The sequence below is a fragment of the Megachile rotundata genome, chromosome 6, assembly GCF_050947335.1.
Source record: "Megachile rotundata isolate GNS110a chromosome 6, iyMegRotu1, whole genome shotgun sequence".
Classification (NCBI taxonomy): domain Eukaryota; kingdom Metazoa; phylum Arthropoda; class Insecta; order Hymenoptera; family Megachilidae; genus Megachile; species Megachile rotundata.
Genome location: NC_134988.1, coordinates 13,071,465 through 13,096,604, shown reverse-complemented (window position 1 = coordinate 13,096,604; position 25,140 = coordinate 13,071,465). Strand labels below are relative to the sequence as shown.

Here is a 25,140-nt window from a genome sequence, read left to right as displayed (position 1 = left end):
ACAAAGCGGAGATCCACATATCAAGCGTTCCTAGTACTGATCCTCCATCAATGTCCCCGAAAAATGGGGCTACCGTTCCACGAAAAGCATAGTCGATTCCACGGAAGTCGTTCCCGTATCGACTGCTCGAAAATACGACCGATTTATCCCTGTTGGTTAGGTCTGGGTGCAGCCGACCCAAGATGACCTCATTCGCGGCTCGAAAATAACTCACGCTTGCCGGGTCGTTTTCTCGTGAAACGTTAACTCGTTTTTTCCCGAAAAAAATATTTATCGACCGATACAAAAGAGCGTACGGAAAAAAAGGATGTGTCCAGTAGAAAGAAAGAGGAACAAGATAAAGGAATTCATAATTTCCCGGCGATCTTCGACGAGCTTTCAACGGTCCCGTGTACTTCGTGCCGCTTTACAATGGAAACGCATTAAGTATCGCGAGGAATATTGCGACGGATAAAATAGTGGTACATTGTTCTAATTTACGGTGCCGTTTCCACGTGAAAGATACGATTCTCTTGTAATAGCGGCGCTTGTCAGCGAGAGCACGGGAATTTCCTGCGTGCACACGTGCGTTACACGTTTCGAACAATAAAGGTCAAACACGGAAAGGGTTTACGGTAGGCCACTTTTGTTGGCCTGCGTCCAATCGACCGCTCGTAAACTTCCTCGGAATATCGTAAAAGCTACCTCCCACGATAATGTACCGTTTGCGAAATGTTTTCGGACAATTAGTTCTCTTTTTCGGGTGACATTGGACGCAATATGGCGCCCGGAGAAATGATAGACTTAGCGGAGCATGAGGTGAAGCAAATATTTCTGCATTTTTAGATTTTTGTGGGGATTTTCAGGTTATGGAAAATCTAATTTCTTATAGCTTCAAGTTTTTAAATATTCAAAGCTGTGGATAGCTAAATTTTTCGTGGAGATTTTGAGGTTATGGAAGATTTAATTCCTTAGAGTTTCAAGCTCCCAAATATTCAAAGCTTGATAGCTAAACTTTTCGTTGGGATTTTGAGGTTATGGAAGATCTAATTTTTTATAGTTTCAAGCTCTCAAATATTCAAAGTTAGATAGCTAAATTTTTCATTGGGATTTTGAGGTTATGGAAGATCTAATTCTTTACAGTTTCAAGTTTTCAAATATTCAAAGCTGTAGATAGCTAAATTTTTCGTTGGGATTTTGAGGTTATGGAAGATCTAATTTCTTACAGCTTCAAGTTCCCAAATATTAAAAGCTGTAGATAGCTAAATTTTATGTTGGAATTTTGAGGTTATAGAATATCTAATTCCTTACAGCTTCAAGTTCCCAAATATTCAAAGCTTGATAGCTAAATTTTTCATTGGAATTTTGAGGTTATAAAAAATCTAATTTCTTACAGTTTCAAGTTCTCAAATATTCAAAGCTGTAGATAGCTGAACTTGATCATTCTATATCTTCTATTTACGAGAAAAACATAATGTATTTCCGATGAAGAATAAAACAATGCCTGCTGTCAGTTAGGCTACTTTATGCTCTTTCAGATAAACCCTCTCAAATCTTTCGCCTTATTAAGATTATCTTTACATGATAGGAATAGAGTTAGGTTTGTGGAGGGATATAGAAGTGTATAAAAAAAGTCGTTCTTTAAATTTACTGACCCTTGGACAGCTGGTTTTATGCGTGGATGCTGGGTTAAATATGACCCAATAGCTATTTCTTTCAATCGTACAATCAATCTTCAGCTTTTATTATGCTAGTACGTAATTAAAAAGGAAATCTATTACTTGTGTAGTTTTAAAAATTATTACACAAAGTTACAGTAATTTATAATTGTTAAACTATTTTATAAAATTACAGCAATTTATAATTGTTAAACTATTTTATAAAATTACAGCAATTTATAATTGTTAAAGTATTTTATAAAGTTACAGCAATTTATAATTGTTAAAGTATTTTATAAAATTACAGCAATTTATAATTGTTAAAATTGTTAAACTTTATTTAAATATTATAATATTAGTACGACATAAAAATTGAAGTTCAGCATAAAATATTGAAATTAAACCTTACATGAAAATAATTAAACCTTGTACAACTAATTTATGTAATACAGAAAGTCTCATAAAACAGTTTAGCAGTTTAACCCATCATTCATTGTACTCGTACGATCACATAAACGTCCTTAAATGTCGCAAACATAAGTATGAACGATGCGTTTCATTAAAAAGGGGTAAGAAAATTTTTCTAGTATTCAGTTTTCTTCCATTCCTCTCAGTTTATCGTTCTTAAGTAGATCTTAACTCTCTTTAATCGCTTATAAAACGCTCGAGCGAAATACCTAACGTCTTCTGCAACCATCGTCGTCCTTATTTCAGTATTCTATGGTAGTATTTTCCCAGCATAAAATTACGGTTTTATTCCTTTTCTTGCAAGGTATAATGTTTTTCAAAGATGAACGTAAAAATATGACTGTTTTATGGGATGTTCGTGCTTTGAGGTACAAAATGGTGTGTTTAAGATATACTAATTCTTTGCTGACATATTTCTGAGTTGTCTGAGATGCTTGAATTTGTGAAAGGATAAAATTAAATAAGCACTGGTTTTTATAATAAACATTTTGCACGTGCAAGATTTTAGAAGTGATTAATTTAAGAGTAACTCATAACGTGTTGAATAAATGTAATTTGTAATTTAGTGATACTGCAGTTGTTTGTGTTTTGAAGTTCTAAATTAGATTCATATTTGAACGAAGTCGTCAAAATGGCTGACAAAGTATTATAGATTTTTCTGTCTAATAGAATGCAGTTGAAAAATAGTCCATAAATTAGAAAGAATATTTTTGTTCGAATCTGTATCTTCATCTAACTAAAATCCATTACTATAAGAAAACTTTTATTTTTACTCTTTGTAAGAAGACGAAGAGGCAGGTAAATGTTCAACAAGTATACTTGCATACACTTCTACGTGTAACTATTAATCATTCGACAATGGTACAAGGCAACATCAGTAAAATGCAGTACAAAATTGAATAATTAATTACTAAATATAATACCATCCAATTTAGTCCAAAACTTCCTAATATTAAGGTATCTTAAAAAATTGTTCAAACCCCTAACTCACCCCTAACTCTCTAATGCCCCTAATTTAAAATGAAACAGAAAAACATAGAAACAAGTGATGAACCATATCTGTATCTCGATAAATCCAACTATTTCAATATCCTAAATTTTGTGGCCTAAAAAAGCAACCCCTCGAATAGGTGACTTGTTACTTGAAGAGTTAATAAAGAGAACCAAAGGTGTACAAAAAAGGATCTTACAAAAATTGACTCCCCGACAGTCGATTTGTTTAAAAGATACCAGGTAATACCACCAAATTAGCAAGTTCCGATGTCCCATAGAGCTCCACAGAATAATTATCATCTGTCCCAATCACCGTTCACGTTGCGACCATAATAACAGTTACCGAAAGTAGAATAAAAGTTCAATTACCGTACTCGTTACCAAACGCGTCCGTTCTTAAAAAGCGACGAAATTGTACCATACTCGCAGGCGTTGAAAGGCCACGAAGTGGCCGGCTGAAGACATTAAAGGAACCGTGCCATTAGTCTGCCTCGAACTTCTCTCGAGTGGTCCTTTTAATGAAGAGCGAACGCAGATACAGGTCCGCGCAATCATGCCCGAAGAATCACGGGCATCGTTCGAATTATTATTCCTTTCTTTCGCTTTCCTTTTCTCTCTTAATTAAAGGGGACGACCTCGCTTTTGGCTCGAGCGTACTGGCGCTGATTCCATTGCTCGCGAAAACGCGTTGGAAACGTGTCATTAGCCGCCTTTAAAAGTGTACTACACTCTTCCGGGCTTTCTGATGACGCGCAAATTGCACTGATTGTTCACTGTGTGTTGCTTTTCGTTTTTTTATGTGGAGGACAGTAACAAATGACGAAATTGTTAAGTTGATGGGTGAAGTGTTTGGTAGGTTGAAAATTTATTTTCGGAGGTGATTTTGTGGGAGGAGTATGTTTAGGAGAATATTTAGGATGGTTAGAGATGTTAGAGGTGGAGATGCAAGGATGTTTAGAGATGTGGATATGTAGGGAATTGCATGTGTGTGGTTCTTGGAATGTGGGAATTGGGGAATGTGAGAATTGAGGAGATAGCAATGTGGGGTATATAGGGATTAGGGATATAGGAGTTGGGAGATAGGAATTGGAGATATAGGAATTGGAAGTAATAGAAATTGGGGTATGTAGGAATTGGGGAATGTGAGAATAGGGAAATGTGGGAATTGGGGGATGTAGGAATCAGGGAATGTGGAAATTGGGAAATATGGAAATTGGATAACGTGGGAATTGGGGAAGGTTGGAATTGGGAAATGTGGGAATTGGGGAAGGTTGGAATTGGGGAATGAGGGAAGTAGGGAAGGTTGGAATTGGGGAATGAGGGAATTGGGGAATGTGGAAATTGGGGAATATGGAAATTGGGAAATATGGAAATTGAATAACGTGGGAATTGGGGAATGTGAAAATTGGGGAATGTGGGAATTGGGGAATATGAGAATTGGGGAAAGTGGGAATTGGGGAATGTGGAAACTGGGAAATATGGAAATGGGGAAATATGGAAATTGGGAAATATGGAAATTGGTTAACGTGGGAATTGGGGAATGTGGGAATTGGGGAATGTGGGAATTGGGGAATGTGGGAATTGGGAAATATGGAAATTGTATAACGTGGAAATTGGGGAAGGTCGGAATTAGGAAACATAGGAATTTGGAAATTTGGAATTGAGAAATGTGGAAATCAGTGCTATTGGAATTGTGAATATATCTCACCTTCCATCAACACTTTTACTTCACCCTTCCACCCCCAAACAGCTTCCTCTCACATTGTAATACTTAATCCCCAAAAAAGAAGACTCAAAACCTTCATCGAAATCTGTTCGCTGATCTGCTTTTTCATCATGCCCGATCATCGTACACGCGTCGATCAGCTGTCGATTCCCGAACACGCGTATCGTAATCAAGATACGCACATCTGTAGCTCGTGTCAAGGTGCCGAAGATCGATATTCTTCTTCGTGCAGCTGTAACCGTGATAATCCAGACTTCCCTCTTGATTTGCGCCTCCTTCTCTTTTCCTCGACGAGTGGCACGATTGAACGAGCCACATTCAAAGGGGTTCACTGAACACCGCTTTATTTCGAACGTCCGATGACCAAACTCATTCTTGTATTTCTTAACTGCTGTCCAGCTCTATTATGCCAGTTATTCCAGGCTATTTTTTTTATACCTCTCGATCGTTCTAGCAGCTGGTTTCGACTCCATTTTCTTTGTTTGTGCTTCTGGTTTGTAGGTTAGGTTAGGTTTGTAGGTTAGAGGTTCCATTTTGTTAATCTGGTTTTGGTGTTTTGAAATGTGGTTTGGGAGAAAAGGAGTTTTTAGAGAAACTTAATAGGAGGGATTTAATACTGTAATAAATAAGAAATAAAAATAATTAAAGTAAGAGTTTAACTGGTAATTTAATACTGAAATTAGCAGAATTCTTAAATGGCCACTCCACAAGTTTTCAACTGACTGTACACATTATTTAATTATTGCACAATTTGTTAGGAAATTTAACGATGCTGTTAGGTTAAATTCGTGGCACAACCCTTTTTGAAACAGTCACACGCGTAATTTGAGACGGTGATCCTTGAACGATTGAGCTAAACTGGCGCAATAGATAAATTGCGGTGCAAATCAACCTAGCTCTTCTTTTTGTGTTTCTCATTCCTATTAACTTGAATCAACGATAAAATAACATTAACAAAGTAGCATAAAATTGAACATATAAAGTAATAAATTATAGTACATTGATTTGAATGAAGCCATAAATATATTCAAATATTTTTAATTGTTTCTGTGCACAATATAATAACACTCATTTTATTAGCTGCACAATAATTGGTAACCTATTAATAAAATACGAGATTCATTTTTAAAATTCAATCATCAAATTGTTATTAATTTAAAACAAATAAAATATTGCTAATAATTTGGACCTACTGAACCTTTAAATACACAACGAATTGCAAAAATTTTCTATTAATTTACTATTACAAAAAATTACAAAAATTTTCTGTTAAAAAAATTTGAATAAATTTTTACATTAAACGTATTTATCATACTTAAAATGTGTATTGCGTGATTCTAAATTAGTTACTAAGTCTTATAAAATATAATTAAAGAATTGAATTGTTGAAGCGTTAAAAGAATAGAATACGTGAATGTATGAAACTTGAATAACGTCTTAATCGACTTTCCTCGTTTAATTTTCGATTACCGTTCGGCTAGCATCCGATTCGTACAGCAGAGGCATGTAACGTTGTAACGCCGCTTAATTGGCTCGCAATTAATTAAAAACGTTGCGTGCACCGGTTGAGCTGTAACACAAGATCCTCCTGCATGGGGAATCAGCGTCCGGCTCGTTAGGGCTCGTTTACACGGAGCGAGCCTTGAAAACCGATTAAAATGTTACCTGGCCACGTCCACGACGTTACTTCGCGTTTGTTCTCTCTTAAATCTGCATGTACGCGCAGTTAAACTTGCCTCTTGTTCTCTTTTGCCTTTGATTTACAGCTGTGTTCAAATTGGAACCACCAGTTAGCGGTTGCTCAACTCTGTCACTGTTTTCAATGAAATTCTGCGGAACTTTGCCTTCTGGGTAACTGTACTCCAAGAAAAAATATTAAGTTTCTTTTATTTTGGGTTTCTTTTGGGTTTATTGATGTAATTAGGATTTTTTAATTTTTGGGTTATGAAGTTTTGTTGGTTTTAAATTTTTGTGTTTGGAGATATCTAGGTTTTAGGATTTTGGGATTTTGGGATTTTAAAGTTTGCAAGTTGGAAGATTGCAGATTTCTGAATTTCTAAATTTGCAAGTTCAAAATTTTAAAATTATAAATTCTTCAATTTTCAATTCCCTAAATTTCTAAATTTCCAAATCCCCAAATTCTACAATTTCCAACTTCCTATATCTTCAAATTCCTAATTCCCCAAATTCCTACATCCCCCAAATTCCAACTCCCCAATTCCCAAGCACCCCAATTCCCAAGCACCCCAATTCCCAAGCCCTCAAATTCCCAAGCCCCCAAATTCCCAAGCACCCCAATTCCCAAGCACCCCAATTCCCAAGCTCTCAAATTCCCAAGCCTCCAAATTCCCAAGCCCCCAAATTCCCAAGCCCCCAAATTCCCAAGCCCCCAAATTCCCAATTCCCCAAATTCCCACTTCCCAATTTCTCACACACCAAATTGCAACTCCCCGATTCCCAAGCACCCCAATTCCCAAGCTCTCAAATTCCCAATTCCCCAAATTCCTACAACCCCCAAACTCCCAAATCCCCAAATTCCAAAACCCCCAAATTCTACAATTCCCACTCCCCTAAATTTCCCAACCCCCATTCCTAAACAACCAAACTTTCAAATCCCAATTATAAAAGTCCAATTACACCCATCAACACTTCCCACAAAAATTACCTCAAACCCATCACAAAATTGTCCACCACATTTCACTAAAAACCGCAAAGAAATCAAGATGATTAATGTAAAAATAACGATCACTGCCACCGTTGATTACCATAAGTTTAATCTTAAGAAGATCGTCGCTAATCTCGGCACCGCCGTCAAAATGTCCTTATATTCTGTAATTAATTTAATTTACAGCTCGAAACGCTTCTACCACGCCCCATAACGAGCAACACGTAACGAGTTTCGAGGAAATTCTTTCAATGCAATTCTGCTCGATGAGCGACATGAAGTGCGTCGTTACATATGTATATTTATACGATGTGGCGTTATTAAGGCCATCAGCTGCTGTTGGTTCCCTGGTCAAGTACAGATGATTGACGTAATATGCCGATTATTGTGAGAGAACCTTGTCCCGGGTCCAGAGGCGACGTACTAACTCTTCTAAACGCGACACCATTGCCAAAAATACGAATTAACGAGACTGTTACGTGCTGTTCGGGAAAAAGTATGACACAATGTTTGCTTACGGTGTTTCTTTATTTAAATGTGAAATCATGCTTGGGACTTATTATTATATTAGCTATTTTTCATTTTATGTCTCAGGACGTAAAGTATTTTATTTTGGTCATTTTTGTATTTTATTTTTTTTTTGTTCATTTTATATTTCAGGACGTAAAGTATTTTATTTTGGTCATTTTTGTATTTTATTTGTTTTTGTTCATTTTATATTATAGGACGTAAAGTATTTTATTTTGTTCATGATGTGAAATATTTGAGATACTCAAAGAATTTTTTGAATGGCTTGTAACTAGTTTGTTTAATATTTTTAAGTAGATGCTTATATAAGAGCTTTCAATTTTTATATAGAAGTGTATAACATTACGTTTTTGTACATTTTTAATAATTTACAATTTTGGTAAAAATTTAGTACATTGACAAAATATATGAAGGTTATATTGTAGTATATTTACAAAAAATAAAATATTAGGTCTTTAATTAATTATTACTCTACACAGTTGCATCAAGAAAAAGGTCAAGAAAATTCAAGTCAAAACTTACAAACATAAAAATATAATTAAACTTGAAAAAAGAAAGTCAATTCGTAGAAGTGAAGCAACCCCTCAAACTTCCAAAAACATTTTCCAGAAACACCAAAGTGTCCCCCAAAGTGTTTCCTCTAAACTCTAAACACTTAAGCAAGCATCGAAATCACCAGTGTCTCGTCAAACCACCTATAAACCTCTTTTAAGATAAAAGATTGATTTCAAAAGAAACCCAAGTATCAATACCTCGGAACTTAATATTCCGCCATGACACAAATGATCGCGCACGCGCGCTTTGAATCGGTAAAGAAGTCTGTCGGTCGAAGTAAAGTGCGTTTAACGAGTCGCCAAGTTGATCGTTAGGTTTAATTGCGAGGGAACGGTGATTAACAATACGAGTCCATTGATAATGAGAGGTGAACGACGTTAAACGTTCTCTGTTTTATGGTTGCAGTCGTGCGCGCCCAGGTACATCTGGTTCTCTGTATCCCAGCCGAAGCACGATACCGAAGACAATCGATGGAGCAAGGAATCGACCGTAGGAAATCGACGAGAACCCGTTGGCACTTGCTGGGTTGTTACTAATAATTTCGAGGAATCAGTGGAATATTCACCCTGTCGGACGAGTGAGTATTTTATTATAGCAAAAGTAATTTATATATTTACTGTATGAACAGTTTCTTTCAATTCAGTAATTCTTTGTCTCAACTGATGGTAGAATGAATTATTTTACTTGAGAGATTTTTGTTGGTAGGATATGAACAAGTTTGAGACAGGTAAAATAAGTTGGCTGTTCAATTTTTAACTTGTATCATTAATTTGTAGCATTATGATGATGACACATATGGTGCGTCACAGATAAACAGCACACAACTTGTATCATTAATTTGTAACATTATGATAATGACACATAAGGTACATCACAGATAAATTGTGTCACAGTACGTCTCAAGCTTATAGGACGCATACGGTGTGTCACAAGTAATGACTCATATGGTGCGTCACAGATAAATTGTGTCACAGTGCGTCTGAAGTTTATAGGACGCATACGGTGTGTCACAGGTAATGACACATATGGTGCTTCACACATAAACAGGACACAATTTGTATCATTAATTTGTAACATTATGATGATGACACATATGGTGCGTCACAGATAAATTGAGTCACAGTGCGTCTGAAGTTTATAGGACGCATACGGTGTGTCACAGGTAATGACACATATGGTGCGTCACAGATAAATTGTATTACAGTGTAGCACAAGTGTATGGGACGCATACGATATGTCACAGGTGATGACACATATGGTGCGTCACAGATAAATTGTGTCACAGTGTGTCTCAAGTTTATAGGACGCATACGGTGTGTCACATGTAATGACACATATGGTGCGTCAGAAATAAATAAGACACAGTGTGTCTTGATGTGTATAGGACGCATACGGTGTGTCATAGGTAATGACACATATGGTGCGTCACACATAAACAGGACACAATTTGTATCATTCATACAGAAGACCATTATTGAATATACAAACTTGAAATTAATTCTCTAACTTCAAATTCTAAAAGAATTCCAATCCCCATTCAACTTTCAAAATAAAAATACAACGTCAACTTCCCTAAAAGAAACATACAAATAAAGCATCCCCGAAGCCATCATAATTTCCAAGTCCAGAAGCCACCATCGCCACTCGAATCGAAGCGCTTCCAAAATTTATGTAGTGAGCCTCGTGCTCGTTCCCAACTTAGCTCGAGTTTATAAGAAAAAAAAAGATGTCGAGGGAAACACTTTGACTGTGCTCCGCCACTATAAACAGTTATAAACAGCGTCTCGAATCTGAGAACTCGGTGTCTCTTGCGTGTATCCCGGCGAGCTCCTTGTCTCGAGAGGTAAATCGTATGTACGTCCTTTGAGAAATCCCACGGGACGAATTTCCTCCAACGGGGACAAGGATCCAAAGCGACATGTGGCCGTGTCCTCGGACTATGGTGACCATAAATACGCTTGGTAACAGGATATTTCCTGTCGTTCGTGCAGCTACGCTCTGGCGTTTTAATGACAAAAGACGTATCGATTTTCGTGCTGCACGGTTGCTTGTTTCACGATGATTTAAATGTCTAGTTTCTAGGTTAGGTGAAGTGGAAAACTATGTAGGAAGGAGTAGGATGGGTGGGAAGGGTGGTAGGGTATTTTCTAGGGGATCTGGAAATTTGGGAATTTGGGGATTTGGGGTTTTAGAAATTTGGGAATTTGAGAGTTTGGGGAACTAGAAATTTGGGAATTTAGAAATTTGGGAATTTGAGAGTTTGGGGTTTTAGAAATTTGGGAATTTGGGGATTTGGGGTTTTAGAAATTTGGGAATTTGAGAGTTTGGGGAACTAGAAATTTGGGAATTTAGAAATTTGGGAATTTGAGAGTTTGGGGTTTTAGAAATTTGGGAATTTGGGGATTTGGGGTTTTAGAAATTTGGGAATTTGAGAGTTTGGGGATCTAGAAATTTGGGAATTTAGAAATTTGGGAATTTGAGAATTTGGGGATCTAGAAATTTGGTAATTTGAGAGTTTGGGGAACTAGAAATTTGGGAATTTAGAAATTTGGAAATTTGAGGGTTTGGGGATCTCGAAATTTGGGAATTTGAAAGTTTGGGGATCTAGAAATTTGGGAATTTAGAAATTTGGGAATTTGAGTATTTGGGGATCTAGAAATTTGGGAATTTGAGAATTTGGGGATCTCGAAATTTGGGAATTTGAGAATTTGGAAATTTAGAAATTTAGAAATTTGGGAATTTGGGAATTTAGAAATTTAGAAATTTGGAAATTTGAGAATTTGGAGAACTAGAAATGTGGAAATTTGAGGATTTGGAAATCTAGAAACGTGGAAATTTGTGAATTTTGAAATGATTTGAAAAATTCTAAAATTTTACCGTCGAACGTCACTCAAAATTCACATTAAATAATAAATCTAAGAAAGTGAATATTCATCACTCAAAGATATTTCCGTAAGAAATTATCTGAAACATGACTAGACAATGCTGGTCCAAGTGCATCGTTAGGAATGCACTTTCCTCTGTTCCTTGCGATAATGTTGGTATCAATGTCCGAAGATAATTTTCTTTGGAATGCAGTGCACTTTTCTGTTATCTGTCACTTATCACCGAACGCAGATTTCAGAAGTTATTTTTACTTACTTGGCACAGTATCGTGTCTCCCACGTTGTTTAGATGTTTCGGAAGTCTTTCCGGTCAATCATCTTTCGTGAACGAAAAGATGTGCTATGTAGAGAATTATTCTGGCAACGGGGCCAGGCTGTTACTCTCTTTCATATTAAAGTAAAAATTTTTAGAAGCGAGTCTTCTATATTTTAGAAGCTTTGTAATTTCATTACGTGATGTTTTTTCATTTATAATTTTTTTTATTTATGGCGTTTTTATAAATTGTAGATATATAATTTGTTCATTGATGGATTTAGAAATAGATGTACACAGCTATTTTTATTTGGACTGATTATTCAAAAAATTAAGTGTAGACTAATATTATTAAAGTACTTACAGTTTATCAAAGTTAGTAATTTAATAGTTTGTAGGTTATGTTACGTTCTGAGTGATTCATATAGAAATATTTGTTGTCAAATTTACACTTATTTATTTTAATTATTATCAAGTTAGAAATTCGAGAATCTTAATACTTTTTTGTACGACAAGTTTTAAGGCAAAAGAATTTATGATTTTATAAATTTTTAAATTTAGAACTATATAAAAATGAAGTAAGCAGTAACTAACACAGTTATACTTTGGTCTAGTCACCATAACCACATTATGCATGTATTTAGACCAGCTCGATACTTATGTATTACTATCATACAATTCCAATTCCAGTATTGTTCAAGAATAACGTCATCGCCTTGCAATCTTTTCTCCCAAACCAGATAACATTATTTGTCAGCATTTACAAAGAAACCGTATAAGGTATCTTGTACTTGCTTCCATGAAATTCTATAAATACGTTTTAAATTAAATGACACAGTCCTGTTATTTATGCCCAATAATCACCGTGGCATTCTTAATATCTCTATATTTGCGAAAGCAAACAAGGAAAGTACTTATCGTTGGAGATACTTTTATTTCTGTTTTATAACAAGGTTCAAAGATACGGTATTCGTTTATACAATAGTAGTTTGAGGATGGAAGTTAGGCTGGGATGGAGGTTTCAAATGATACAGTAATGTGGATAAAATGATATGTGGATATATGGATATGTGGATGGAGACTTTGGTATTATAGAAATATGGCGATTTGAGGATTTGGTATGAGGGGATTACAGAAATGTAGGGATATGAAGGTGTGGAGAGTTTTGGAGAATGAGAGTTTGAGGACGTAAGAGATGTGGACATGTGTGGAGGAGGGGATGTGTGGAATTAGGGGTGTGGAGATTTTGGAACATAGGGAAGTAGGGATGTGAGGAATATGGGAATGTGGAGAACTCGGGACATAGGGAACTAGGGATGTGAGGAATATGGAAATGTGGAGAACTCGGGACATAGGGAACTAGGGATGTGAGGAATACGGGGATGTGGAGAACTCGGCACATAGGGAAATAGGGATGTGAGGAATATGGGAATGTGGAGAACTCGGGACATAGGGAACTAGGGATGTGAGGAATATGGGGATGTGGAGAACTCGGGACATAGGGAAATAGGGATGTGAGGAATACGGGGATGTGGAGAACTCGGGACATAGGGAAATAGGGATGTGAGGAATATGGGAATGTGGAGAACTCCGGACATAGGGAAGTAGGGACGTGAGGAATATGGGGATGTAGAGATCTTGGAACGTAGGGAACTAGGAATGTGAGGAATATGGGGATGTGGAGAACTCGGGACATAGGGAAGTAGAGATGTGAGGAATATGAGAATGTGGAGAACTCGGGACATAGGGAAGTAGGGATGTGAGGAATATGGGGATGTGGAGAACTCGGGACATAGGGAACTAGGGATGTGAGGAATACGAGGATGTGGAGATTTGATGACATAGAGATTCGGAGTTGCAGAGATTTGGGAATGTAGGGATCTGATGACATAGAGATCTTGCAACACAGGTTCTGGGGATGTGTAGATCCTAGACCACAGAGAACTGGATGCATAGAGATCTTAAAGCACCTGAATCTAGAAATGCTAAGGGTTTGACTTAGGGGTGTAGAGATCCATTATAACATTATGATAACATTAATAACTCGAAGTACAGATATCTGTCCATATAGAGATCTGGATATATAGATCCATATAACCTATCTTATGCATTCTATTCATTTATAACACATCATAATCCTATCTCCCCAAGATACACCACCTATAAAGCTAAAACCATACCAAAAAAATAAGATGGCACGTAAACAGCAAAATAAGATGGTACATACGTAACGCTTAAAATTGGCAACGTAAAGAAATGAGTCCAACGATATACAAAGAAAAAAAAGATTGCAGTTTCCGAGGATGTTCTGGTAATAAGACGACCCTGTCCTCGAATTGGTTAATGGAATGTCCGCAAATAACGCAGCTGCGAGAGAGGACAAGGATACCTATGACATTGTGAACGCCGACAAATGGAAGACGAAGACGGACAAGAGAGGACAGAGTAGAAACAAGCGAAGCGACTCTTGGCCAGAAAAGGCAGCGATGGAACAACGAGCGATAGCAAAGAGGAACGACGTAACCGCACGACCACCACGACGTGATCATAAGCGATCTAACGCTAAAAACGCGCCACTACGATTCTCGAGAAAAGCGACAGCAAAGTGCTCCCCGTTCGCTTCGCTCTTACAAATTGTTTAATTGCTCGACGCGGAATTTCTGGACGATGAGCTCACACGTCCATCATTCTTCACGTATTCGCGTGGATGTCAACATTTTTTCCTTCCTTCGTTTCGTGAATTATCGTTGGTATTCGTTATTGATAAGTTACGTGGGATTCTGTTTGTGCGACTGTGATAAGATATTGAAGGCAAACTTTTTCCTCGTTCGTTTTATTGTTGACTATTTTTAATTATATGCACTGTGTAATATAATTTGTTATAGTGCTCCTATACCTCTGCTAGATATTTATATTATAGTACATGGAAACCCTTATGCTTCTAGGTTCCTGGAGTCCTAGATTGTTACATGTATGTCTATTCCTATATGGTCATGACATATGTGGAAGACCATATAGGTACTATGAACATATGTGATCCATATAGGTTCATAGGACTTATATGTGAGATCATATAGGTGCTATGAACATATGTGATCCATATAGGTTCATAGGACTTATATGTGAGATCATATAGGTGCTATGAACATATGTGATTCATATGGGTTCATAGGACTTATATGTCAAATCATATATGTGCTATGAACATATGTGATCCATATAGGTCTTATGGAACTATAGGTATGGACCTACATATCGCACCTTATATGTGCTATTCATTTGATAATGACACAGTATATGACACACAAGGTGCGTCATAGAGAAGTAGGATCCACAAGTACGTCTTAAATAAAGACGCATACGGTGCGTCTCTGATGATGACACATATGGTGCGTCACAGATAAATTGTGTCAGTGTGTCTCAAGTGTATAGGACGCATACGGTGTGTCACAGGTGATGACACATATGGTGCGTCAGAGATAAATGGGACACAGTGTGTTGCAAATGTATAGGCCGCACATGGTGCGTCTTCTAATAAGTAGACGAATGTTAAAAAATCTCTTGAAGTGTTTTTTTCTTGAGTAAATAGATTTTCAATCTATCCACGTCATTGCACATTGATTTTCAATTGCTACTGTGAACAAAGGTAGCTCTGTTACGAATTCAAGGATGATCGGAAATCGGTATTTGATTTATCAAGATCTTGTGTAACCACTATCCAGTTAATATCAAATCGACGTGTTCTAAATTCTTGATCTACTACAAGGTTAAATTGTAACAATTCTTTGCATTAAAATTGTATTGATAAAAATTTCAAATTTTCAGTTCCTTTTAAACATTTGTAAAATTACAAAAAATTTTTAGTTACACATTGACATCTTTGATTTTTTGCCTATTTAATTTCATCAACAATGTTGTCAACAAAAAAAGTACAATTGTATAAATAGAACAGTTACACAATTTGCAAATAGAAACATTTAGTAAGCAAATACTAAATGTCTGGTATAGTATATAATTATGTAACTAGTGCATCCAAGAATACTACAAAAATAAAAATTTAGATATTCAGTGCCCCATTGTCCGTTCGTATTCCACTTGCACGACAGATATTCACAAACATCTGAGACTACGTAATTTTTATTTCTGTACATTTACTCACGTGTACGTTTCCGCTTGCCGCGAAGTACTGGCGGTAACACCTATGTCAGCATAAATATGCAATTACCACATTTTTACAGCGACAGGTTTCAATAAGTACTGTTTCAAAATGTACAAATTACAGTTCGCATTTCAACGTTCGTTGTAGAAAACATGTCAATTGGAACAAAAAGATATTATTCCACATGTCATTATTTCAATTTGCATTCAAATTGATCCTCTACTTTCAATATTAGAAAGTATTTAATTCTTTGGGTTTCAAATTTAATATCATTAAAAATTATATTTTATTAATATTTAAATATGATACTCAATATATGCATAACATTTCAAATATTTATAAAAATTATAACTTATTACAAAAACAAATTTCAACTTATAAAATAAAATACTTATTCATAAAAATAAATTTCAACTTATTTACAAAAATTAACCTATTAATTTTTCTTCATAAAAATTTCTTCCTGCATAAACATAAAAATTATACATTACATATTTTAAATTAATACAAGTATTATGTAAAGTTAATATTCAAAGTGCAAAATATCATTTCCTTCTCTCGTTCGAAAGCTACCTGAACGTACACAAACCAATAAAACCGAACAAAGCAGAATTAACATGTTCAATACACGTACATTCAACCTGAAGAAAAATCGAACGATCGACTAATGGTCTGCAAAGTGTTAAGTATACTGCAAGGATAAAAAAACGAGGACGCTCGAGCGCTACTAAAAAGTGCTTTTAGAGCCACGATGGAGGTCTTCAAGAGGCATGCACGACATTTATGATTCATGCTCGTGTGTACGTTTCCTTCAGCGAGTTAAGGCAGTGATTACAGTGTAGAACGTGTTTGATCCATCCTTCTCGAGATCGCGATTCCACGGAAATCGGTCTGTTATTACGGTGTCCAGTTCTCTAACGCTCCCTTTTAAATAAACGGACTGTGATTTTATCCTAATTTGGCGTTAAAAACTGTTTCCTCTTTTCTTTAGGTTGTTTCTTAATTCCCTGATGCATAATTCCCCGGTTAGGTTGCTGAAATTGTAGTAGAACCGATGCACTGTTATAATGTTTGCATTTAAGAAGTTTTAGATTGTAGGAATTTAGAAATGTAGATGTTTGAAATTTACTACTGAATTACTATTTGCGTCCCACCTTGTTCCACCTATAGAGCCCCAAACGCAGGGAATTATCATCTATTACACGGATTCATATCACAAACATCATGAAACTTGTCTTCTCCTCTTCTCTTTCTCATCCAAATTACATGTACCATATATGTATGAACCAGAATAAATTTGTCTTACTTTCAAATCAATGAGTTCAATTAAACGCTAATTTGTCAGTCGTCGTGTCGGGTTAAAATCCTTATCAAGTTCTGAGAATATTTCCTCGGTTATGGCGATGTCTGCTGATGGCAAGTCATCAGCAGTTAGACAACATTCAGACAATAAACGTAGAGCATATTTGAGATGCGCGACAAGTGGCAGAAACATTGACGCTGGGTGAAAGTGGCAATGAATTGCAGCAACTGCATTCCTCGATGAAAGCCGCCCACTCGTCAAAGTAGTCGGTGAGACCGAGAAAAAATTGTAATTAGAAGGCGCCATTGCCTGAGGCTACTAACTCAGCACCGTTCTAACAAGGCCAATTAACACTTGATCCTGCTTGAATTACGATCGCGTTACCGAACTGCTACTCTATCTTCTCACCACCGATTGTTTCGAAATTTCATGTTTTGTTTCTTTCGAAATGCGAGTTTGATAAATTAGGAGATTGTAAGCTTTCAAATTTTCAAAACCCCGAATTCTCACATTTGCAAATTTCTACTCTTTCTTATTTGTAAATTTTACGAACTTCTCAATTTTCCAAATTTCCAATCTCCGAAATCTCAAATTTCCAAATTTTAAATTTCCTAAATTTCCACGTCTCCAAATTTCTGCTCTCTGATTTCTAAAAGTCCCTAAATCCAATACATCTCCAACACTGAACAGTCTGTCGCTGATGCACCCAAATATTTGGCAGGGTCAATAACAATTACCAGCGTTTTCTTCGTGGACAAATTATTAGGGGCAAGAATGCCGGTGACAAGATCTTGAATTCCTTGTCGCAATCAGAACGATCCACGCTTATTGCAATTTTATTGCAGCGAACGCGTTCAACGGGCGCTTGGAATTGCTCGAGCAAGATAAACTTAATTTCTTTTGCGACGTCCTCGTTCTTGCAAGGTTCTTCAGGATCATCGAGATGTCATTTTCCTGACTTTGTAAATGTCCATTTACTTTTTAAATTTTATATAAGAAAAAATAGAGGGCTAATTTTTACTTTGAAAATTTGTTCTTTTTCTTTAAAATTATCTTTTCTAAAAAATTATATCTTATCTTGAAAGGTACAGGAATTTATAGAAACAAGATTTTTTAACTTATTCTTTATTTAGAAACTTGAAATATAGTTTCGCCGTTCTTCAGCCACCTCTAAATTTATTTTCAGATCCGTTCGAATTTATCACCGAAAGTATAATTTCGATAGAGAGGATACCGCACGTCAACACTCCCACACGTTTACAAGGAATCAGAATTACAGTAGCGCCATTCATTCCGTGTAACTCGATTAAGCATCACACATCACGAGTGTTTTCACTGTACCATTCTAATTTCATTCTCCAAAATCAAATTGAGAATTACTTTCAATCTTGTGCTACAGTAATTGTCGTCAAACATATACAGTACATTCAGTTCCAAATATTATATTTTTATAATGTATTCATTTTTAAGTATTCTAATACATGATACATAATTTTTAATAATTTGTATAATTTTTATTTAGTAACTTTTTTTATCAATTCATATTTTTTGTTGTCTATTTATATTTTTTGTTATCAGTTTATATTTCTTGTGGTCAATTTATATTTTTTGTCATCTATTTATATTTTTTGTTGTCAATTTATATTTTTTGTCATCAATTTATATTTTACAACATAGGTGATATTGAACTATTTTGCATGTATTTTATTTTCCAAATATTTTATAAATTTTAGAGGAAGAAGTTGTCATAAAATCTTAAGATTGCCATAAAAATTATTTTCATATAATACCAACATTATTTAAACTTTGTCTATTATCCTGTTTCAATAATGACTAAATAATACAACATAACAGTGTTAAAATATTGCCACAAACATTATTTTCATATAATACCAACATTATTTAAACTTTGTCTATTATCCTGTTTCAATAATGACTAAATAATACAATATAACAGTGTTAAAATATTGCCACAAACATTATTTTCATATAATACCAACATTATTTAAACTTTGTCTATTCTCCTACTTTAACAATGATTAAATAATACAACCATTATAATAGTGTGTTAAAACATTTTTAATCGAAAATATGTTTTGACAGACAACGTTTATGATTCTTTAGAAACTCTGCTTTTACTAAGTTCCCAAGACATTTGCATAAATAAACCACAATTTGCAAGCAACTCGTGTTTGTACGTCGAGAGAAGGATGTAATTGTATGGTCTGAAAGTAGTGTTCGTTTGCTTACTTTCAACAGCACTTTCTGTACGAAAACACTTTGGTGGCACTTGTCGCGGATCCAAGTTCGAGTGCAGAGCACTCTCTTACTGACAAGAATAGCACCCTTGCAAAGCATCGAGACACCGGGGATTATAAATAGATCGACGAAGATATTATCTAATCGAACCTGCCCTTTGTCGTCTCGCATGTTATGTTTTTTCCTTTTTCGTTAAAAATAAGAGATGTGGAGGCAGAAATACGAACCCTTGAATCACTCTGCTTGCATTTCAAATATATTTATTTGTAGAGGGTGGATGCAGTTTTAAATTTGCTTAGAAATCACTTGGAGTTTAGAAATTTAGAGTGGAGTATTTTGAAATTTGCAAAGTTTCGTGTTTAGAATTTTAGGTAGAGAGGTAGTCATTTTGACATAGTTTGTGAGTTAAGAATTTGGACACTTTTGAATTTACAAGCTTGCAAATTTAGAGGTTAGGAATTTCATTCACAGGATTGTCAAAATATTTAAATTCAAATTTGTATTGAAAAATATATGCATCAAGTACAGCTATGGGATCATATAACAAGACTCAAGCTTCCACAAAATAAAATAATCAAAATACTACAAAACTCCATCTTGACCTCTTGAGTACAAACATACATAAAACCTAACCTAGCTATTCTACACATTTGACCACACAATAATTCTTAATAATTCTTAATACCAAAATCTCCCAAATTGTGAAAAGTACCAAAAGTAACAGAGGATCTAAGAAGTGAAGTCCCACCCCTACCCTCAGGAGTAAAAATAGAGCTATAATTGTCTCCATCTGCACCACAATTTCAAGGTAAACCCCCCACAAAATGACCAAAAAGTTAGCCAGTAATTTTAGCATACAACGTAAGTTGAATAGAAAATCAGGAATAGTGTTAAAAAGTTTGTGTCGAGATCGCATTCGCATGCACGCGAAGAAAACGGCGGCGCCGATCGATGGCGGGCTTCGAGACTCCTTTTTTCCTTGCTCGACACGGCTGGATCGTCGTCAACGACCGATTGATGTAATTGCGTGACTGGCAGCTCGTCCAAAGTGACCGATCGGCCGTCAGGGCCCCTTCGTCGTGCTCATAACGTATGTACGTGGTACGTGGCCATGTAGAAGAAGGCATGGTCCTGCTGTATGGGGATCCCACCGGATATTCTCCCATACACATGTTGTTTTCTTACTGCCTTGCACACCACAGATCTCGCGGTTCACGAACTCCGTTCAAACGATGCTCGCTGAATCGCTATGCTACTTTGCCAGTGGTTTTAATAGTCTTTTAGAGAGGCAGGTAAGAAATGGTCACATTGTTGGGACCTATTAATTTAAATATATAGAACTTGCTGGGGAGAAATAAGAATGGGGGAAATTGTTGCGTGACTACTTATTGGTATTTTGTGAGGTAGCATTCGTAAGCTAACTTGCAAAGCCCTGGAGTTAAATGCTAAATGTTTGTAGGAATATGAGAGGGAAATTTGTTATGAAATGTTCGTATGTATATTTAAAAATGTAGCTATAAAATGTAGCTAGTTATTGAAATTATGTGATGTAGAGGTAACCTTCTTTTGGATGGAGAACTTCAAACTACACTTTTTAAATATAAATACAGAATATGTGCATTAGTATAGCAATATCCAATTTTATTTATCTAATAGTATCTATAAAGCAATTTACTTCAACAGTATTAAGTTATAACATTGAACTAACATTTTGACAAAATAAATTTCCAGATGCTTAACCTCAAACTTTCTCATCATTGAACAATACCATTGAACACCAAAACTGAATTAACTGAACGAAAAGAACATTTCGTTTGAACTAAAGATTGCACAAGAATATTTTCAGTCAATTGAAAGATAAAATGTGCATACAGAGGCAAAACAAGGCGAAGGTTCAGTGACTCCCGATTAATCAGTTGCAGTAACCAGACAACTAATATTTAATTCGCTGATGGTTCATTCACAACCTAAATTTAGCTGAAAATACTGAATCTGAATAAAGAGATTGAACTCTCAGAATCGTATCTCTTTTTGATTCCTCATAAATTAGAATAAACGATGGGAAGTAATTATCGGTAATCTTGATGAGCTAATGGCGAATTTACCGTGGAATAGCAAACGAAGGTTTTGTTATTCGTGCTCACTGATAATGGCTGATTGTCGGTTAATGGCAGCAACTCGTTGCGATGACGTTCGCACAGCTTTGACGGGTGGCGCAGCTTATTGATGCTAATGTTAAGTGTCAGACCGAGATTAATCTTTCCGGCAGCAATCGTGTGATCCACCTTGCGTATCAGCCTTGCTTATTATTAACTATCGGTCCATTAATAATTATACGCGAACGGAGATTCTTTATATGTGCAAACTTGTACTCTTCATTAATCTTCTCTTCAAATAGTATAATAGAAATTTTTTATTGGAATAAAAGAATGTAGGGAGAGTAATAAATATATGACAGTATACCTTTGAAACTTTTTCCTTGTACATTTGTTTGAATTAAAAGTTTGTCGTTTTACCAACGTGACACGTTCGCCTCGTAATTTTACCACCCTATTCAAACGGTTAATTTATGATCATGTTTCTCCTGTCATAAAACTAAATGCGATTCTCGTGTTTCTTATTTTTTCATTTTTATTTGATATCTTAGTGTACCCTGCGTTTAACACTTCAATGTCTCTTAACCTAACCTAACCGTTATCCATTTTCTACCAAGTTTAGAAATTCTATTAGTATTCTGTTGAATACTAAGGAAGCAAGGTGCACAAAATAAAGCTAAATAAAAAGCTAAAATAAAGTAGCGAAATTTATAGAATCAGTACGTAACCTATTCGTACAAATTCTTCTAACTCCTAACCTAACCTAACTCCTAATGAACTCCTAACCTAACCTAACCTAACTCCTACTTAACTCCTAACCTAACCTAACCGTTATCCATTTTCTACCAAGTTCAGAAATTCTATTAAATACTAAAGAAGCAAGACGCACAAAATAAAGCTAAATAAAAAACTAAAATAAAGTAGCGAAATTTATAGAATCAGTAGGTAATCTATTCGTACAAATTTCGTACACAATTCATCATAAAATTATCCCATTCTTCCATTCGCGTTAATTCGTAAAACAGTCACGGCAACCAAGTGCATTGTATTCCATCTTCCTCCAATAAATAATTCATCAAAGATCGACTTTTTTCCGCAGTTATCAATTTCACTCTACGACCGTGCTGTTGTGATGAGTATTTTTCTCGCGACCGCCAGCTCGAGATTTCCTATAATTTCCCGTTTTTCACTCAGCCGAACCAGTTCGAGACTCTCGACGCCTTTGTGAGTACGAGTTTGACAGAGACCGTTTTATCCGCGACTGATACGCTATTTCACGTGCTGCGGCGGCAATTACGTGTCATCGAGAAAAACGAGGGGTTATTATAGCCGTTCTTCAGCGCCGTGATCTGCTCTTTCCGCCTGCAGGAATGCCCTTTTGCAATCCTAGAAATATCCGCGTTTCTTAGTTGCCTTCGGGCTACCAACAATACTTCAGCGGCTGCCTCTGGCACGCAGAAAGAAACAGGACAGTGGAAAATGAAATTGTACTCTTCGATGTGAACTGTTTTTTTTAGGTTAGACGCATAATTAGATTGTTCATTCTTTTCTGTAGTTTTCTGTACTTTTTTGTACTTTTCTATACTTCTCTGCAGTTTTCTATAGGTACTTCTCTATACTCTCAAGTTGGCATCTTCATTTATGCAGTGACAATTTAGATTAGTGCTTCTTGTAAACATCAAGAAGGTGACGCATCGAGATTTAGGCTCTTTTAGAACTGGATAATTTATAATAATTATTTTGTCAAATTAACGACGTGAGTACTTACAAATTATACTACTGATTAATGTCTTATATTATACTTATTTAGAGATGTTAATGATTTGACTGAAGGGTCGACGACGCATGAGATTTAGGCTCTTTTAAAACTGGATATAAATAACAATTATTTTGTCAAATTGACGACATGGGAACTTACAAATTATTCTACTTATCAAGGTCTTATATTATACTCATTTACACATATTAAAGATTTGTCTCAAACATCAGTAATGCAGGAGATTTGAACTTTTATAGAACTTGAGATTTATAATAATTATTTTGTCAAATTGATATCATGGGCTCCTTCAAAATATGTCTATTTATCAATGTTGTATATTATATTCATTTTTAAAAATGTTCAAACTTAGTTCAAAGGTGCAACATGATTTATAATAATTATTTAGTCAAATTGGTAACAGAGGCTCTTACAAAATATGTCTATTTATCAATGTTGTATATTATATTCATGTTTAAAAATGTTCAAAATTTGTCCAAAGGTGCAACATGATTTATAATAATTATTTTATCAAATTGATAACAGAGGCTCTTACAAAATTAGTCTATTTGTCAATGTTGTATATTATATTCATTTTTAAAAATGTTTAAAATTTGTTCAAAGGTACAACATGATTTATAATAATTATTTAGTCAAATTGATAACAGAGGCTCTCACAAAATTAGTCTATTTGTCAATGTTGCATATTATATTCATTTTTAAAAATGTTCAAAATTTGTCCAAAGGTACAACATGATTTATAATAATTATTTAGTCAAATTGATAACTGAGGCTCTTACAAAATCAGTCTATTTATCAATGTTTTATATCAAACTTATTTAAAACTGTTCAAAACTTGTTCAAAGGTACAACATGATATTTTTATCTCTTTACACGAGACACGCACGTACCAAACAGTAGAAATTCCATTTCAGAAATTTAGCTATTCGAATCACGACCGCTAGAAGCGATCTAAAATAAAACATTCGCGATTGTATCGTCGAAAGGAAAAAAAAAAGTTAGAATTCCAGAGGGAAACTGACGCCGATGTCAGCAAAGGTGAAACATTTAACGCGCGCATTTGCGAGACGTCTTGTACCCCGACACGGGAGGTCGTATGTCGAGTTATCGAGTAGGAAGTCGAGTTAGGCATCGCTTTAAAGGCCTATTGCCACGCACTCCTGCACATGTTCGTAAGGAATATGTATGCATCATTAATCCTGGATCGATCTTGCACCGTGACGCATTCGCAATTCGTTTTCCACGATTCGAACTATCGATCCATCGGCTTACCGTTCGAGACTCTCGAATTCCAGGAAATCGCCTCGAGCTTCTTGTTTCTCCAATATACTTAGATTTGATACAAATCGAACTTGCGTCCAGTTTTGTTCTTTTGGAGTGGTAAGAGATAGTGACACCAGTCAAGCGTTACGGGATACTGGTTTAACTACGTGTGTGCTTTTGTTGGAGTAACTAGGAACAAAATTGGGACAAAATGTTTCATATGGAAATTTAATAGAAAGGACTTTTTTTAGGAAAATTTAACAGGAAACATTTTTTTTTTTTTAATTATTATTGTATAGAATTTTATACAAAATATCAATGGTGTTTTTTAAAATAGAATTCAGATAAACTATATGTATAATGACCTTAACCTAAAAGTCTACTTCAAAAGCAAGATTATTAAAATTATTTATACAGTGACTTAAATGAAAGAATTAAAATTATGTACACAATTAGAAACAAGTAGTTAAGTCTGTAAATAGAGACTCAATTAATAAAAGAATTAAAAAGAAACTAAACAGTAAAATAGTTCAAACAAATAGACCAAATCCCAACAATTAATTTTTGCATCAC

General features: G+C 35.4%; 1 protein-coding gene across 2 annotated transcripts in view; it reads left to right on the top strand.

The window, feature by feature from the left end:
* The window catches only part of if (integrin subunit alpha inflated), a 107,154-nt gene that overhangs the window by 55,498 nt on the left and 26,516 nt on the right, over window positions 1–25,140 (top strand). For both annotated transcript variants that reach the window (XM_012287838.2, XM_003704383.3), the window contains exon 4: window positions 8,978–9,149. In XM_012287838.2, coding sequence (XP_012143228.2) covers window positions 8,978–9,149 — 172 coding nt within the window. The remainder of the gene's footprint in view (window positions 1–8,977; window positions 9,150–25,140) is intronic.